The sequence below is a fragment of the Boleophthalmus pectinirostris genome, unplaced genomic scaffold (genome assembly GCF_026225935.1).
Source record: "Boleophthalmus pectinirostris isolate CB_2022bp ecotype Guang Dong unplaced genomic scaffold, ASM2622593v1 HiC_scaffold_8, whole genome shotgun sequence".
NCBI lineage: Eukaryota > Metazoa > Chordata > Actinopteri > Gobiiformes > Gobiidae > Boleophthalmus > Boleophthalmus pectinirostris.
Genome location: NW_026571515.1, coordinates 10584343 through 10602649, shown reverse-complemented (window position 1 = coordinate 10602649; position 18307 = coordinate 10584343). Strand labels below are relative to the sequence as shown.

At 38.0% G+C, this 18307-nt stretch overlaps 1 protein-coding gene across 1 annotated transcript in view; it reads right to left on the bottom strand.

Moving 5' to 3' along the window:
• kazna (kazrin, periplakin interacting protein a) overlaps nt 1-18307 on the bottom strand; it is a 428011-nt gene that overhangs the window by 146018 nt on the left and 263686 nt on the right. The window contains exons 5-6 of the mRNA XM_055165615.1: nt 15974-16000; nt 1485-1492 (exon numbers count right to left, since the gene is read on the bottom strand). Of these exons, the coding sequence (XP_055021590.1) occupies nt 1485-1492; nt 15974-16000 (35 nt within the window). The remainder of the gene's footprint in view (nt 1-1484; nt 1493-15973; nt 16001-18307) is intronic.

The window sequence follows — 18307 nt, the reverse complement described above, 5'->3', positions numbered from 1 at the left end:
TCTTTTTTTTTTATTTTAATATGATTTTAATGTATTTCTTATTCTGTAAAGCACTTTGAATTACTTTGTGTACGAATTGTGCTATACAAATAAACTTGCCTTGCCTTGCCTATGTTAGCAGTACAGTCCTATCTAATCTAATTCTAAATCTCAACCCTCAAGCCTACATCACCCACACGGCAATTTTGCATAAATACACAAAAGCAGGACAGAAAATATTACACTACAACTTCACAAACCTGGTCTGATGTTAGGGCTGGGTATCATTAAAAAGTTGTCGATACGATACATATCTCGATACAGTGCACTTTCGGTTCGATACGATATATTTCAAATCAATTCGATACGGTTCAATCAAAAATAAAGGCTAAATCATGGCTGTGATACTAAAAGTTTTTGCTAAACCACTTCTTGTGCAAAGTTAAATTGAAACACAAACATTTTAAATCATCAAAACAGTGAAAATGTCAAAGGTGCTGCATAAACAAGCAACAAAACTGTAGCTCTGTAACAAAATATTTGAGTAAACTCTACCAAAAAATACTCTTGGTGATGTATTGATACAGCAGCCCACGATATCGATACTGTATCATCACATTAAATGATACGATATATTGATATTTAGATATTTTTGCACACCCCTATCTGATATGCAGTAGTTTCAAAAACATAAGGGCCCGGTCAAGCAGAAGTAAACAGCAAGGCCAAAAATTCAAGTTAATGCATCTGATATAAAAATGTATTCAACAGATACATATGTACTCTAGTTTATGAAACTGTTTACCTTTTTTCTGTACCATTTTTGGTTCTTAAGTTACATACGTTTTAAACATACCAAAAAAATTTATTTAAAATGATAAAAATTTGCTTGGAAGGACTGACATATTTTATAGAAATAGTTTCCTTTCATTTTGAAGTAATATTAAAGAAGAAGAAAGCGACAAATTATACAAAATCCTGCACCTTCTACTTGCTTGAACAATTTTCCCTCCGTTACTTTTCCCTCCGTTACCATGACCTTTCTTAATAAAAAATCTCATTAATCAAAAAGTAAGAGGTTTTTCAACCTAATCTTGTACCATATGGTAGAAAACTATATGAAGCAAATATTCAAACCAGTTTGTTAAGGATATGTAAGTGAGAACCAAGAGTTATCACTGTTTGTATTTATTGCCCAAAAAGTGCTGCATATTTCATTCCCTCCGTTACCAACATGAGTTTTAAAATTTTTTGTCAACAACTTGAAAGAATATCACAGGTTTAACTTGACCCTGTTGGAGTGTAACTCTTTCCTACATTCTGATACTTTACTTATTTCAATAGTCCCTCTAGTTTCTGAATAAGAGACATTTGAATGTAAAAAATCTGCCCCTGTTTCCCTCCGTTACCACTTGACCAGACCCATAACTGAAAATGGATTAAACATGGTAAATGAATGCGTTGTTTTTGGTGAATATAGCATTTTCACACTAATAAAAGGTAACATGGTGATCTAAATATTTTAAGTGTTAGCAGTAGATACCTCAAAAAAGTGTAGTACCTCTTTTTAAAGCTTGTAGAGACATCACAGGTGTGTAAAACTCGGCCCTCACGCCTTAAAACAATAAGGTTTGAGGTTTCAGTTCCCCGTGTATTTGAGATAATGTGTCTGGCTTGAATATTTTGAGCAGGTGCTGAGGTCAAAATAAGTCAGCTGTGTCCCGTCTGGATCTGAAGTGGCTGTTGTGGAAACTGTTGACAATAAAAATCCATTTGTGAAGCCTCGGTGAGTTATGAAATAAAAAAGGTTTATTTTTTGTTCTAACAGATTGAGAGGTAAGACAGAAATCACATTTAGAGCAAAACAAAACATTGAAAATGAGCTACTTCTGTTTTTCATGTTTCAAAGACAGTAGAAAGTGACATCTTTTTACTACTACTACAAAAACTACTATAAATACTACTACTATAACTACTACTACTACTACTATACTACTACTACTACTACTACTACTACTACTACTATACTACTACTACTACTACTACTACTACTACTACTACTACTACTACTACTACTACTACTACTACTACTACTACTACTAACTACTACTACTACTACTACTACTACTACTACTACTATAACTACTACTACTACTACTACTACTACTACTACTACTACTACTACTACTACTACTAGAACTACTACTACTACTACTACTACTACTACTACTACTACTACTACTACTACTACTACTACTACTAGAACTACTATTACTATAACTACTACTACTACTACTACTACTACTACTACTACTAGAACTACTACTACTACTACTACTACTACTACTACTACTACTACTACTACTACTACTACTACTACTACTACTACTACTACTACTACTACTACTACTACTACTACTACTACTACTACTACTACTACTACTACTACTACTACTACTACTACTACTACTACTACTACTACTATACTACTACTACTACTACTACTACTACTACTACTACTACTACTACTACTACTACTACTACTACTACTACTACTACTACTACTACTACTACTACTACTACTACTACTACTACTACTACTACTACGAACTACTACTACTACTACTAACTACTACTACTACTACTACTACTACTACTACTACTACTACTACTACTACTGAACTACTATTACTACTACTACTACTACTACTACTACTACTACTACTACTACTACTACTACTACTACTACTACTACTACTACTACTACTACTACTACTACTACTACTACTACTACTACTACTACTACTACTACTACTACTACTACTACTACTACTACTACTACTACTACTACTACTACTACTACTACTACTACTACTACTACTACTACTACTACTACTACTACTACTACTACTACTACTAGAACTACTATTACTACTACTACTACTACTACTACTACTACTACTACTACTACTACTACTACTACTACTACTACTACTACTACTACTACTACTACTACTACTACTACTACTACTACTACTACTACTACTACTACTACTACTAGAACTACTACTACTACTACTACTAAACTACTACTACTACTATACTACTACTACTACTACTACTAAACTACTGTAACTACAACTACTACTACTACTACTACTACTACTACTACTACTACTACTACTACTACAACTACAACTACTTCTACAACTGCTACTACTACTACTATAATTACTATAACTACAACTATATCTACTCCTACTACTACTACTACTACCACTTCTACTATAACTACTAGTATCACTACAACCACCACTACTCCCACTACTACTACCACTACTCCCACTACTACTACTACTATAACTACTACTACTACTACTACTACTACTCCCACTACTACTACCACTACAACCACCACTACTCCCACTACTACTACCACTACTCCCACTACTACTACCACTACTACTACTACTACTACTACTATAACTACTACTACCACTACTACTACAACTACTCCCACTACTACTACCACTACTCCCACTACTACTACTACTATAACTACTACTACAACTACTAGTATCACTACTACTACCACTACTACTACTACTACTCCCACTACTACTACCACTACTACCACTACTACTACTACCACTACTACCACCACTACTACCACCACTACTACCACTACTACCACTACTACTACTACTACTACTACTACTACTACTTTTACAACTACCACCAATACATCTTTTTTATTACAACGGACATTGCCAGAAGAGGTACTACTACTACTACCAGTACTACTTAAATCTGTGTAATCCCTCAGTGGTCCAGGTTGGTTCCAGTGGTCCATGGAAGTAGTTTATGCGGGGGTACTTGTTATTATTCCGTTATGTAATACTGCTCATCTGTGGCTCAGTAATCTGCACGAGGGTTTGTCCTGGTGCTGACAGCCCAGAGCACACAGAGCCGCTGATACATGTAAACACAAACGAGGTCATGACCTTTGAACCCTGCTCCTGCGCCTTATGTGACCCCGGCGGCGGCTGTCATGACGTTCCCTCTGCGTGTGACCCTGTGGTCTGTCCGTGCTCTTGACTCATGGTTCAGCTACAGCCAGAGGAACAGACACTCAAGAGAATAAAATAAACCTTAGACTATCTCAATCTGTGAACAAATGTGTGAAGTATGAACCAGGAAAAGCACGATATGACTTCTTTAAAAGTTCTATATTACACAGAATTGACTCTTGTGAGCTTTAAGTTATGTTATAATGTTGAAGAAGCAGAAAGGAATTGTCTAAAATGTGCGCGAGATTAGACCACATCCGCAAATTTAGGCTGCTTAAAATGTTTTTATCAATGCCAAATAAAATATCCAGCACAAATGATGTATGATAGAAACATGAACTATTTGTGTATTTTACTTTACACTCATATTTTGTTTGAGGGACTGCAGTTTATCATTCCCCCCCCCGCTCCTGCCCGCACCCTCAGTGAGCTTTCAGAATGTGTCCCACACCACACTGTTTTGCGTCAGGTTCTGTGGGTCTCCTGTGGGTCTCCTGTGGGTCTCCTGTGGGTCTCCTGTGGGTCTCCTGTGGGTCTCCTGTGGGACCCATGCAGGGCTCTAACCTGATGTTTCATTACCTGGTCCCCGAAGGTTTGACCAGGTTTTGTTTTCACCTTGTGTGTCTGTGTGTCTGTCCGACCGAGATAATTCCGCCATTTATGGACCAATTATCACCAAATTTGGTACGTGGGTTAAGCCTCCGTGCCCAATGCGGCAAAACAAGTTTTGTGACGATCCGAGGTCATTTGAGGTCACATGGGTCAATTGAAAGGTCACGCCATTATAAAGAATTGGCAATTTTGACACTTTCTGAGTGTGAATATTTTTCTGGGCTAAAATATTCACCCAATCATCACACAAGTTGGCACACACATAACCGGGGCACACTGGATGTTACAGGTTGAAACCGGTCAAGGTAACCAAGGTCAAAAATGCGTTTTTGGTCATAACTCCGCGAAGGATGGAGCTAGAGCAGCGGGAGTGTCTCAAAAGCTCAGAAAAAAAATGATCTATTTATAATTCGATGCATTTGTATAGTAAAATATTAATAGTTTTCGAGATAATCACTAATTATAAAAGTTCCTTTCTCTTTCAGTGTTTGCCGTTAAAATTCTAATTGGAACAAAAATAATTTCCATTTCTTTTTTTCTAGTGATACACAACACACTGATCTACAGTCGCACAACTAACATATACACAAATCATGAAAAATTACATTTTCGTCACACACTAGTAAACACAGACATTCTCATGTGTGACCAATATCACACAAATGTTCATGGGCCTGTACACATACACACATAACATTGTGGATATAACGATCATGTAATATGGGCTGGGCTCCTCATAAACTGCTTCTGTGGTGATGAACTGACCCCACCGATGCCTCATGGGGACCAGGTTGCTATTTCTGATTGCACTTGTTTTATTTGTATTTTCTAATTATTTAGAGTCTGACAAAAGAACAGAGTGGAATGTAAATGACTGCATCTATTAAAGTTTGTTAAACAATAAATCACCTTATAAAGTCACTTTTTTTGGTTATATATCAGTCTTTTGATCTGCCACAACACTGTAATAGAGGTATAACGATATCCAAGTCTCACGATACGATATCCTCACGGTATGAACCTCACTGTATATTTATTGAGATATCATAGGAAAGCTCACGATATGGTGGGGAGGCACATGATTAGGGATGTAACAATATCTAAATCTCTCTGTAAAATATTTATTGCGATATTTTGTGAAGGCTGCGAACAAAACTGTAAATATGCAACTTTTTCCTCTTAAAATGCCTTGACAAGACTTAATCCAAAGAACTAAGTCTTAAAAGTGCTTAGAACTGTTATTTCTTCTTGTAGTCTGCACTGAAATGGAGCAAAGGATCATGGTCTATGTAGTTCCCTCTGTCTTTTTTCTAGCTATTGCTGCACCATAACTCTTAATTTAAGCAAAGAGACTTGTAATTCGATATATTGTGATAGTCCGTGTTATTATTGTGAGAACTTTGACGATACGAATATCATGATATTTTGTATATTTATATTGTTATATTATTTATATTGTTACATCCCTATATTGTAATAATGAATTTAAATGAAAATATCTCAAGTTCAGGGCTTTTCTCAGCAATTTTTAGGTGAGATTAAAAAAGAGATTAATTAATTACAGATCATAATTAATTAATCTCTCGTTTTTTTAATCTCTTGACAGCACTAAATAATAGATAGGAGTGGGTGACACTGTTTTTAGTGGCAGGATAACTATGGCCATTGACATGCACTAGCCTAGCACCAGTGACCTCTGCAAATACAAGGACTGGATGGAATATTTAAAAAAGTGTCTCCACATGTCTCCAACACTCTGGCAAACTAGGAAATGAGCTCCTATGTCCAAAATATAGGACTGTCCCTTTAATGCCCCATAAAAGTGCAATACTCTCTCTTTAAGCACAATACTTGGCTTCCCTACCCACCTCTGCTCAAAACCCCTGTGGTATTTTCACAGTGTATTTTGTTAGTTTTACGTTATAACTCCATCTCATTGCCTCGGGTCTGGTGTCTGTACAGCTGCTCACTCACTGTAATGAGATCCCTGTTACCTGCCTCCAGCTCCGGCTCATTTACACGCACTGACTGCTTTCACTTTATATAATTTACACACTCTCAAAGCACCTTTTAATTAACAATAGCTCTCCGCACATTTACAGCTCACCTTACACCAGCAGGTCTGAGAATGCGCTACGAGGAGGTGAGGCCTTGGCTCGTTTTCCCCCCTTGAAAGGTCTTGCTAAAAATCTGAAAGAGAAACTCAAGTGGGTCGAAAATCTAATCAAAAAATGTGAAAAAAGTAATAAGTAAAAGCTGTCAAGTATAATTTATCTAAAGAGGCATTATGAGGCTTTTCTGGTGGAAGGTACACCGTGTTCTTGTCTCCATTGATGTTTTTGTTTTGCCTAAAATGTTCCACAGTACATCATTAACCGTAAGAATGCAGTTTTTCCCCAGGTATTTCTTAACCCCTGCAGACCGACACGCTGCATGATGACGTAGGGAAAACAAGTGTCCAATACATGTCTCTTTAATTTCAGACTAAGCCAGTGATGTTAATTTTGTCTTCTTATGTACTTTAGCTTCTTGGGTTCTTTTTAAAGACAATACAGTAAAGTGTGTTTACCCTGCTGACATGTTTTGGCTGCTGCTGTTGTATATCAGCTGTTGTTACTTCCTGTAGGCGTGGTCAGCCTGATGATGCCAGCATTAATCGTGATGACGGAGCGTTCCTCCTTTCACACACCTGGGACACCCTCCTCTAGAAAACATCGGGCGACGGGAGGCGTGGTCAGTCTGAGCGACCTGCCAGGTACATCAGGATGACCACGCCTACAGGAAGTAACAACAGCTGATGTACGACACGTCACCACCAACACCGGTGACAGTTCTGAAGATGGCTCGCAGCAGCAGCCGAAACATGTCAACAAGGTAAATACACTTTACTGCATTGTCTTTAAAAAGAACTCAAGAAGCTGAATTTTGGACTTCTGGTCATCGTGCAATGCATACTGCGAAGGGCCCACCGGAAAAGTGAGCATCAAACCCCCATGTTTGATTTCTCGATTTGTCTTTTGAAGTCTTGAGAACCACTGTTAGGATCCAACAACCACACAATTACGAATGTCCGATCCCCAAAACTAAAATATGACAATATCAGAACTAGAAACAAAAACGATATGGTTCAAAAGACTAGAAAAGATCGGCTTTGACAATATGTTATTAGGTTCTTTTTTCAGACCTACTTTTGTTTCATACCTGACAGTTTCGACTGCTCACTAGCATCTTCCTCAGAATGGTCACGTGATGTTACTGTGATGTGTCTGGTCAGCTGATTTAAACAGGTTTTGGCGCTGTCTTCCTACCGGTGTGGCAGGACGACAGCGCCACCTGCAGTCCGACTTCCTCAGTTGACGCATCCCACTGGGAAATCCAACATGCCTTCCCAGGATGTACTGCGCGACGACTGGAAGTCCGAAATTCAGGATGCAAGTATAGAAACTTTGTTTTTAGTCAAACTCATGCGCTCCGTCCATTTTGATTGGCCCAAACTTTGCCAAAGAGTGTAGTGAGTCAAGATGGTCGACTGCTCTGAGAGTCTGCATTCGTAACAATTGAAAATGCAGGTCTAAGTGCAGTTATTTCTCAAATAAATGACAAATTACGCATCTTGGTCTGCGAAATTGGGAATCCCTTGCTATTTTTATTTGGTTTATTTCCATCCAAATGTACAAATACAAATGTAACAAACACCAGGGAAATGCAAGAAGTGATGTGGCTCTGTGCCCTGGCACGAGCTGTTTCCAAAGTCATGGAGCCATTGTACTTTTTGTTTGTTTTGAGGCAATAATGATATTTTTACTTTACTTACAGACTTGATATTTTGCACTTTCGTAGCTAAGGCCCTAATTAAGCTTTTTTATGTCCAAAAAAAGTTGTTGATACATGTTTGCTGCGTGTCTTGTATGAAAGAGTGTGAATTTTATTTTATGTTTTCCATTTGTATTTCTGGTCCTGTAGCTTTAATTACAGCCACATGACACAACTACAGCAGCAGATTGTGAAATAACAGGTTGTACTGAAAAAAAAAGAAGTATAACACTTCATCAGGGGGTAAAAGGGGGAGTTTTAATAGTAAATTTAAGAAAAAATCCAGGCAAGGACAAATGTCCTGAAATTTCCTTTAGGTCTGGAAGGGTTGAATAGGAACATTATAGTTTATATAGTTTAAGTCTATCTATAAGCAGGTTACAGCATTACGGTACATTACAGTTTAGATCTGTGGAGAGTCACTCCTATTTCCATAAGGAATTATTGTATTTTTGAGCAACAGAAACATGTGTAGCGAATAAATACTTTGACTGATGTGAAAGCAATAACATCTTCATAAAGACAAGTAGGTAGAGGATCCACCGCCAGAAGAGAAGGAAGCAAGGAAAGTGAGAAATGAGATGCAGCCCTAGTGTTAATGGATTTTAAATGCAAAAACAAACTAAATTTTACTCAAAACTGTCAAAACAAAACCTAAATGTAGCCCAGTGTTCTTACTTTAAAAGTCCTGTATTCTGCAAAATTAACTCTTGTGAAGTTTAAGCCATGTTACAAAAAATAAATACCGACTGAGCTTGTCTTTTTTAAATAATTTGAAAGAAGACAGGATTTACAATAGTCTAGACAGATCCTTAGTGGCATTATTGTATTATGAGCTCAGACACAAAAAATGTCATGTTTTCCCTTGAAAGCCAAAACAAAAATACATGTGACAATCTAACAGAGTTTGCTGGGTTGCGTTGTAGCTGCTCTGAAGATGCATCACATATTAAAGGTCCCATGTTAAATAAAATCAATTCTTGTGAGCTTTAATGTTGTAATGTTGTTTCTCATCAAAAACAGACCTTGAGTTGTGTTTTGTTTCATTCGCACATGTTTGAGTAATCCTGGTTTATAAAGGGTGAAGTATAGTTCTGCGTCGACTCAGCGCGCACTGCCTTTTTGCTGTTATTTTTGATTTATTAATCTGCGTCGAGGTCTATGCACCACGAAGTAATTCACTGCCGAAATGCCAGGGGGCTAGGATGTATGTCCATTCATATAAACAGTCTGTGCGTATGACCGGCAGATGTATAATCTCTGAAAATTTCTCCAAAGGGATAAAAGCACTGAACAGACTCACCATCAGCAGAACACCCCTCTGTCACAGAAAGAACACTCATATTCCACTGAGACGTGTCCTTTTTAAGTCCAACAGAATCTGAACCGTGTCAGGACACAAGGAGCGAGTGTTTAGTTTATGCAAATTAGCCATGCTGTTTTAAGTTTAATTTTTGTAAAATGTAAACAAATTTGTGCAAAGCTGCAATAAACACATTATTACTCAATGTCAGTGTTGGGGAGTAACAGATTACATGTACCAGAGTTACGTAATCAGAGTACAAATTATGAGTAACTGTATTCAGTTACAGTTACTGTTTCAGTGAGTGGTAATTGGATTACAGTTACTTTGTTGAAATAAATGAATTACATGGCCAGGTCTAAAACCAGGTCTAAGCCAGGTCTAAACCATGTCTAAAACCAGGTCTAAACCAGGTCTAAACCAGGTCTAAAGTAGGTCTAAACCAGGAATAAACCAGGTCTAAACCATGTCTAAAACCAGGTATAAACCAGGTCTAAACCAGGTCTAAAGTAGGTCTAAACCAGGAATAAACCAGGTCTAAACCATGTCTAAAACCAGGTATAAACCAGGTCTAAACCAGGTCTAAAGTAGGTCTAAACCAGGAATAAACCAGGTCTAAACCAGGTCTAAGCCAGGTCTAAACCAGGAATAAACCAGGTCTAAACCATGTCTAAAGTAGGTCTAAACCAGGTCTAAACCAGGTCTAAACCAGGTCTAAGCCAGGTCTAAACCAGGAATAAACCAGGTCTAAACCAGGTCTAAACAGGTCTAACCAGGTCTAAACCAGGTCTAAACCAGGTCTAAACCAGGTAAACCAGTAAAACCAGGTCTAAACCAGGTCTAAACCAGGTCTAAACCAGGTCTAGGTCTAAACCAGGTCTAAAACCAGGTAAACAGGTAAACAGGTCTAAACCAGGTCTAAACCAGGAATAAACCAGGTCTAAACCAGGTCTAAACCAGGTCTAAACCAGGAATAAACCAGGTCTAAACCGGGTCTAAACCAGGTCTAAAACAGGATTTAACAGGACTAAACCATGCTGCGCAGACCAAGTCTCCTCGTTTTCTATCAATAATATTTTTAATACGGTTAAGGAAAGTCGGGTCTTTTTATTGTCTTTTATCAGATAAAACTTCTTATGTTACAATATCCTCGTCTTTGCTTCTCTACAGCAAATCAAGTAATCCAAAGTATTCAGATTACGTTACTCACCTTAAGTACCTTAATGGATTACGTTACAAACTACATTCTGGGGTATGTAATCTGTAATCTGTAGGGGAATATATTTTAAAAGTCACCTTTCCAACACTGCTCAATGTATATTGAAAGAAAGGAAAGCAGAGTACAGGAAATGTCTGTAGTGCGGTGGAAGGAAGGACCAATCACAGCCCTGCGTCGCTTCCCCTTCTGTCTGCGTCGTATCGATGCGTAGTTAGAAAATTTCAGAGGTGCACGTCGATGCGGACGCTCACATCAACGCGGTCTCTGCCTCGTGATGCAGACGATTTGACGCTGGACCATAAATTGGCCTTTAGTCTGCCTAAGTTAAAATGCTCTGTTCCACCTTGTGATGTCATGAAGTGGTAGTTTTCAAGTTAACAGCTTTTTACCTTTTGCTCAGTAGAGATTGGCAATTCCAGTCTGAACTCATCCAAAAGATTCTAGTGAAGTCGTCTGGAGTTTAAAAACACAATGGAGCACTTCCTGCATTACCACATGACAAAGGTGGAACACAGTGTTTCCTAAATATGCAGGATTCATGTGTTAAACATCGTGCACTATGATTTTCATATATGGAGCTTTGGTTCCAGATTAACCTTTATAACTTCTTGCATCGACGGGCTTCATTTGGCTGTGACTGAAAACTATCGGTCACGTCGCACTCCCTCACTTTTTACTCCTCAGAGCTCTGATTTTAAGATGCAAAAAATCAGGCCTGTGATGATGCATTCAAAGGGAAATGGAAAAAGCGCTGGTAGCACCTTGTGAGCTGATCTCTGTGAAAAGGCGCTCTATAAATAAATGTTACTTACTTAGTTTTTTACTTGCTCACTGTGCCCGTTATGTTCTTTTTCTGTGAGACCAAAGCAGACAGTGGTAACGAAAGGAGCATTTACTGATGTTGGGGGAGAATTTGTGTTGTTCCGGTACTATTTTTTCTTTTTTTGCTTCACACATAATATCAGCAGTGTTGTACCAGAGTTACGTAATCAGAGTACAAATTATGAGTAACTGTATTCAGTTACAGTTACTGTTTCAGTGAGTGGTAATTGGATTACAGTTACTTTGTTGAAATAAATGGATTACATGGCGGTATGTTCCTGTTTTCTCATTTTGGGCCAAAACAGGACTAAACCAGGACTAAACCAAGATTAAATCAGGACTAAACCAAGACTAAATCAGGACTAAACCAGGAGTAAAACCAGGACTAAACCAAGACTAAATCAGGAGTAAAACCAGGACTAAACCAGGAGTAAAACCAGGACTAAACCAGGAGTAAAACCAGGACTAAACCAGGAGTAAAACCAGGACTAAACCAGGACTAAACCAGGACTAAACCAGGAGTAAAACCAGGACTAAACCAGGACTAAACCAGGAGTAAACCAGGACTAAACCAGGAGTAAACCAGGACTAAACCAGGACTAAACCAGGACTAAATCAGGACTAAACCAGGAGTAAACAAGACTAAATCAGGACTAAACCTGGAGTAAACCAGGATAAAACCAGGACTAAACCAGGACTAAGCCAGGAGTAAAACCAGGACTAAATCAGGACTAAACCAGGAGTAAACAAGACTAAATCAGGACTAAACCAGGAGTAAACCAAGACTAAATCAGGACTAAACCAGGAGTAAACCAGGACTAAACCAGGACTAAACCTGGACTAAACTACGACTAAAACCAGGTTTAAACCAGGACTAAACCAGGTCTAAACAATATGACACTAACAGTAGGTGCACATAATTTAAGGCAGCAGTGATCTCATATAAAAATCATTTCTCCATCAATAATATTTTTAATACAGTTAAGGAAAGACTGGGCAGACAAAACATCTCATGTTCAGATCCTCGTCTTTGCTTCTCTACAGTAAACAAAAGTCTGTTCATGGAGACTTGAACTCAACAGACAATTTGAAGAGAACAAACATGAATTTTCAGGATGTGGTTGGTACATGTTATGTAGTTTTAAAAAGCATTGCAATATCAAGTAATCCAAAGTATTCATATTACATACATTTCTCACCTTTAGTAATTTAATAGATTACGTGACAAACCATATTTTGGGATCTGTAATCTGTAGGGGAATACATTTTAAAAGTAAACTTCCCAACACTCAATATCAGTTTTATGTTTTCTTCGAAGACCTTTTGAAAAACTGATTTACTCCCTGTATATAACATCAAATCCATTTTTCTTCAAACTTTTCCAACACGATGAGAACTCCACCGAAAGCAATCCCCTTCACCGAACTTCTTTAATAGTTTCTCTCTCTCTGTCACTATATTTTCTGGCGCTTATGGCAGTAGACTGGAGCACATTAGTTCCAGGTGGACGTCTGGTTTGACCTCCACCTCCTCAGCTCCTTATCCGCGCAAAGCTTCAGTTCTGGCTCAGACTCCAGAGGCTGACCCATTAGTAACGGTCGGATAAGATGGACACTTTAAGAGAGGCCTGCCACAGAGGAGCAGCCCGGTGAACCCCCACCCCCCCCCCCCCACCCGCTGCTCAGGTCCGGACACGCGAGGAAGGAAAGATGTAATGCTCATGAAATATAATGCAAAAAAACAAAAAATTAAGGCTGGAATGTAAAAAAATGTAAAAAATGTATCGCATTAAACGCATGAGTTTGACTGCGATTATACGCAATACGCATGTTATACGCAAAACCAATTAATGAATTAAAAAGTAAAGTATAGCGCACTTTTATTGGAAATGAAAATGAAAGAGCCACACATTTGTTGTGCAAACAGCATTTCTTTCACGGGGAACCTCAGAGCCTTCAAGGTGTTCAGTGAAGGCTCAAGAAAAAATTTTGAATGGACTTTTGTACTACTAATATATTTTATCAATATTTTTTATGCAGTGAGTAATGAACACAACACTAGTAATAATTTCTAAATCATTGTTATAAACTTGGACTGATATTTCTTGGGAAACAAAGGGTTAATATAATGGAATGGAAATGGACCAATCACATTTTTTCTTTTCAATGGTATCTGGGTAAATCAGTGACTCCCCCTGCAGCGCTGAACTAAAAGAAATAGTTTAAGTAGAATAGCACGGCTGGTCCGGCCAGACCCGGAGCCCGCGGCCGGGCCCGGCTCACGGAGGCTCGGACACGTTGCATCTCTCATGGTCAGAAAAAAGCGAAAAAAGTGTAAAGAAAAGACGTCAAACTTAAAGAAACGCTCGCGGTGGACTTTTTCAAAATAAAAACCAGTGAGAAACAGATGTTTACAATTAAATAAATAAATAAATAATAAAATCTGCGTTAACGGCGTTAAAATAATTGTCCGCGATAATGACTTATTTAATTAACGCAAAATTAACGCGTTAACATGCCCAGCCCTACAAAAAACACAACTCCAGGTCTGTTTTTGATGAAGTAACATTATAACATGACTAAATACTCACAGAAGTCACGTTTGTATAATATAAGACCCTTAAGTAAGAGCACTGGGCTGCTTCTTTTTGGTTTCATTTTGACACTTTCGTACTTTTAAAAGCCATTAAATTATCAAACTTTTTGGTTGGGGGTCCATCACATGCTTGTTTCTGCCTGGAATGTTCCACAGTATGACATTAAACAGCTCTACTTTACATTTATTAAATAACAATTGGTTGCATTGCTCCAAAAATACCTAGAAAAACAAATATTCTGACTGTGAGCGGGGTCGCCTGTAACTCGGTCTTCTTTGGTCTCCATGAAGATAGAAAGCCTCAAACATCAAACGTGTGAATGAAAAAAAACAAAAACACAACTCCAGATATGTTTTTGAGGAGGTAACAACATTATAACATGACTTAAAGCTCACAAGAGTCAATTTTGTGCAATATAGGACCATTAAGATTCTTTCATTCTTCCAGTTTGTCTGGAGCTACACAGCGCTGCGAGACCCATCCATAGGTCTTCATCTTGACCGTCTTGCTGTGAAATGTGAGTGACAGCTTCCACCTAATAATAACACTTGTTTCTGTTACTTGGTCAAAATAGTCACTACTTTTTAATTCTATGTCAAGAAAATTATTTTAATGTCATTTAAGTGTTATTTCAGTAGTGACAATTTGGTATTAGGGATGGGCAATCGATTACATTTTCTTAATCGATTGTCAGGAGAATTAAAGATTCAACGTTTTTATATTAAAAGTATCATCATTATTATTACTATTATTAATCTGCTTAAAAATAAACAACATATAAACCATAACCGCTATAGAGCCACTGTTCTGCCCCCAGTGGAGAATATTTCTGTTTTGAGTTTATCTATTTTGTCCACTCTGAGCTACCTTAGCCGCCTTATTGTTCTTGACTTTTCAACTTGCAAGTGTTTTATTCCTGTAAACTGTCTTTTGGCCCATGATAAATATCTGTCTGTGAGTACTGTAATGTTATGACATGCTAACTCACTCTATGGGGCACTTTGGGTTGTTTTATAGTTTGAGATTCCTGATAAAATTGAAGATGCTAGTAGCGTTAGCATGTCTATGGAGATTTCCATTGATGTTAGCATGATGCTAATGTTATTGTTAATATTGTGCATATATTGAATTGTTGAGTTGCTCTACGTTGTTTTATGTAGCTCTGCTTGTTCTTTGTTCATTTAAATGTGAAGACATAATTGTAATATGCATTTATTTTTTGTATGTTACAGTTTTACAATCAACCCTTCAGTAAATGTCCAAAACAACAAGAAGTTTCCTGGGTGCTTATTGAGGACACTGTTCACTATCTGTAAAGCTCGTTCCGAAACACTAGTGGAGGCAGAATAGCTACATCAGCCTGTTTGAGATTATAATGTGTTTAATTCAGCTTTGACACATTTGTTTACGTTTTACAGAAATGAAACTTAAAACCACATGGCTCATCTGTATAAACTATAAGCGCTGAAAAAAACAGCTCTTTCCTTGTGCTCCTGTTGTACTAAAGAACACGACTCAGTGGAATATGAGTGTTCTCTCTGTGACAGGGGGGTGATGACGATGATGATGATGATGGTGAGTCTGTTCTGTGTGTGTGTCGTGTTGGAGATGGTTCATGTTTTCAGAGATCAGACGTGTGCAGGTTTAGTGCAGCTCTTTATTTAACATCATTTCACTCACTTTATTTATGTTTGTCACTTTATTTATTTTGGCTTCTGTTGTGAAGAAAAGACTGAAAAGTGTTTGTCTTTTTGGACTAGGAATGGGCATGATTAATCGATTAATCGATAATTGATCATTAAGAATTTCATCGAATACGTTAATTTTAATCGACAAATCGAATGTAGGTTGCTGTGCGTAGCGTGACCAAACAGGTCTGTACATGTGTCTCTGCACTCAGAAGGAGCGAGCAAACACAAACAGTCTGTCAGTCTGCAACGTACCGAAGCACAAATGTGTATTTAACGATGATTTGTACAAGAAATTCCACGCTTTCCGTTGCGTTCGGGACAAGTGTGAGTCCATGTGCACAGTGAACAAAGCAGCACAGATGTTTCTGTGTCCAGTGGGAAAAAGTTTTACCAGGTGAGAGTCGCGCAATGTCGATGACGAGTCTCCACCTCCCGCCCCTGTACGGTGTCCTGGTTTTGACAAACGCAAATATGGTCACACTAACCTGTATTCACCTGAATCATGTCTTTTAATCCAACAGAAATTGACCGCATCAGCGACACAAGAGCTGTAGTTTTATCTTTGCTGAGTTTATGCAAATTAGCGATGCGGTTTTAAGTTTCGTTTCTGTGAGAGTTGCACAAAACTGAATTAAACACAATATAATCTAAAACGGATTGATGTGGCTCTAGAGTCGTTACGGTTTATATGTCGTAAAGTTGAATTTATTTATGCAGATTAGTAGTGCAGATAGTAATAATAATGATGATCATTTTAATATAAAAATGTTAATGATTAATCGATAATTTAAGATTAAGAAAATTTCATCGAATGCCCATCCCTATTTTGGACACATGCGCACTCAACTTCATGTTGCAGTAACCGGGATACTGTGTTTACATGCACCATGACAAAACCGGGATACTCAAAAAACCCCGATCATACCCGGGACACTGATGTCCATGTAAACACACTCACTGAGCGGTACAGTGTCTCCAAGGAGCCAGAGCCAAAATGTGGGACTGTGAGGCACAACTCCAGTGTTTGTGTCAGACGCAGCAAGCTACATTCAGTTTGTCGATTAAAAATGAATGTGATCGACAAAATTCTTAATGATCAGTTATCAATTAGTCGACTAATCATGCCCATCCCTATTTGGTATAATGGTTTGATAGGTGTCTTGGCTGTGTGGGAGAAAAAAGTCTGTATTGTATTTACGATGCTACAAAAACATTAAAAAAAACAACAACAGCTGAGCAGATTTTTATTTATTTATTTATTCATGGGTTTTTTTATTATCTAGTATAAAGTCTATTTCAGCTCCTTGTTTTTGTAATTTGCATATCCATTTTAAATCCATCTACGCTTGATTTCAATTATGCAACATCTGCCGTGACATTACCACATTTTACGTTAAGACCCCGATGCAACCCGCAAAACAAAACAGCTTTGATATTCCATAATAGAGGTGCGTAGGTGTCTCTTCCGAGTCTTTTTCTTATTGTAGCCTCCAGTCAATTAATCTGCGCACGCGATACAGAGAAGAACAGAGCAGCGCAGACCCCAACTAACCTTCAAACAGTCCCTCTGTGTGCGCAGCTCCCAGCCAAACGCAGAGCCAAATAAAGTGGCATTTTAATTAAGAGGAGCATGGGCAGAGCGCTAATACCTGCAGATGACATTTGAGAAGGAGGGAGAGGCAGGCTGGAGTCAGGAAAGGGCCAGAGACAAAGAGATGACAATTGTAATCTTCAAATCTGGATAAATAGACAGTAGTGGTTTTCTCAAACATGAAAATGAAAATAGTTTGAGAGGAAAATAATAGTTTGAACAGGGCACTTACTAAAATAAAAGCATGCATGGGTCCACACAAAACAAGAGGCACAAAAATATATTACAATACAATAACAATATAAATTTCCAATACATTACTGAATACTGATAAAAACAAGGGGATTGCTTTTTCTCCTTGTGGTTTAAAGGAACAGTATGCAAGATTTTGATTTTCAATTTCATAAATACGACCTTGCAGTGTCCACAAATACAAGGTAATTCAGATCAAATATCTTTGCTTGATTACAAAAACATTGGACATGATAGCCCATTTATTTTAGCCAGGCTGGCGCCACCTAGTGCCTCCGCTCAATTTCATTTCTTTCCAAGGTCGTGGAAACAAAATACACTAGACGGTTCGCAAAAACCCCGGAAGTGTGAATTCGTGC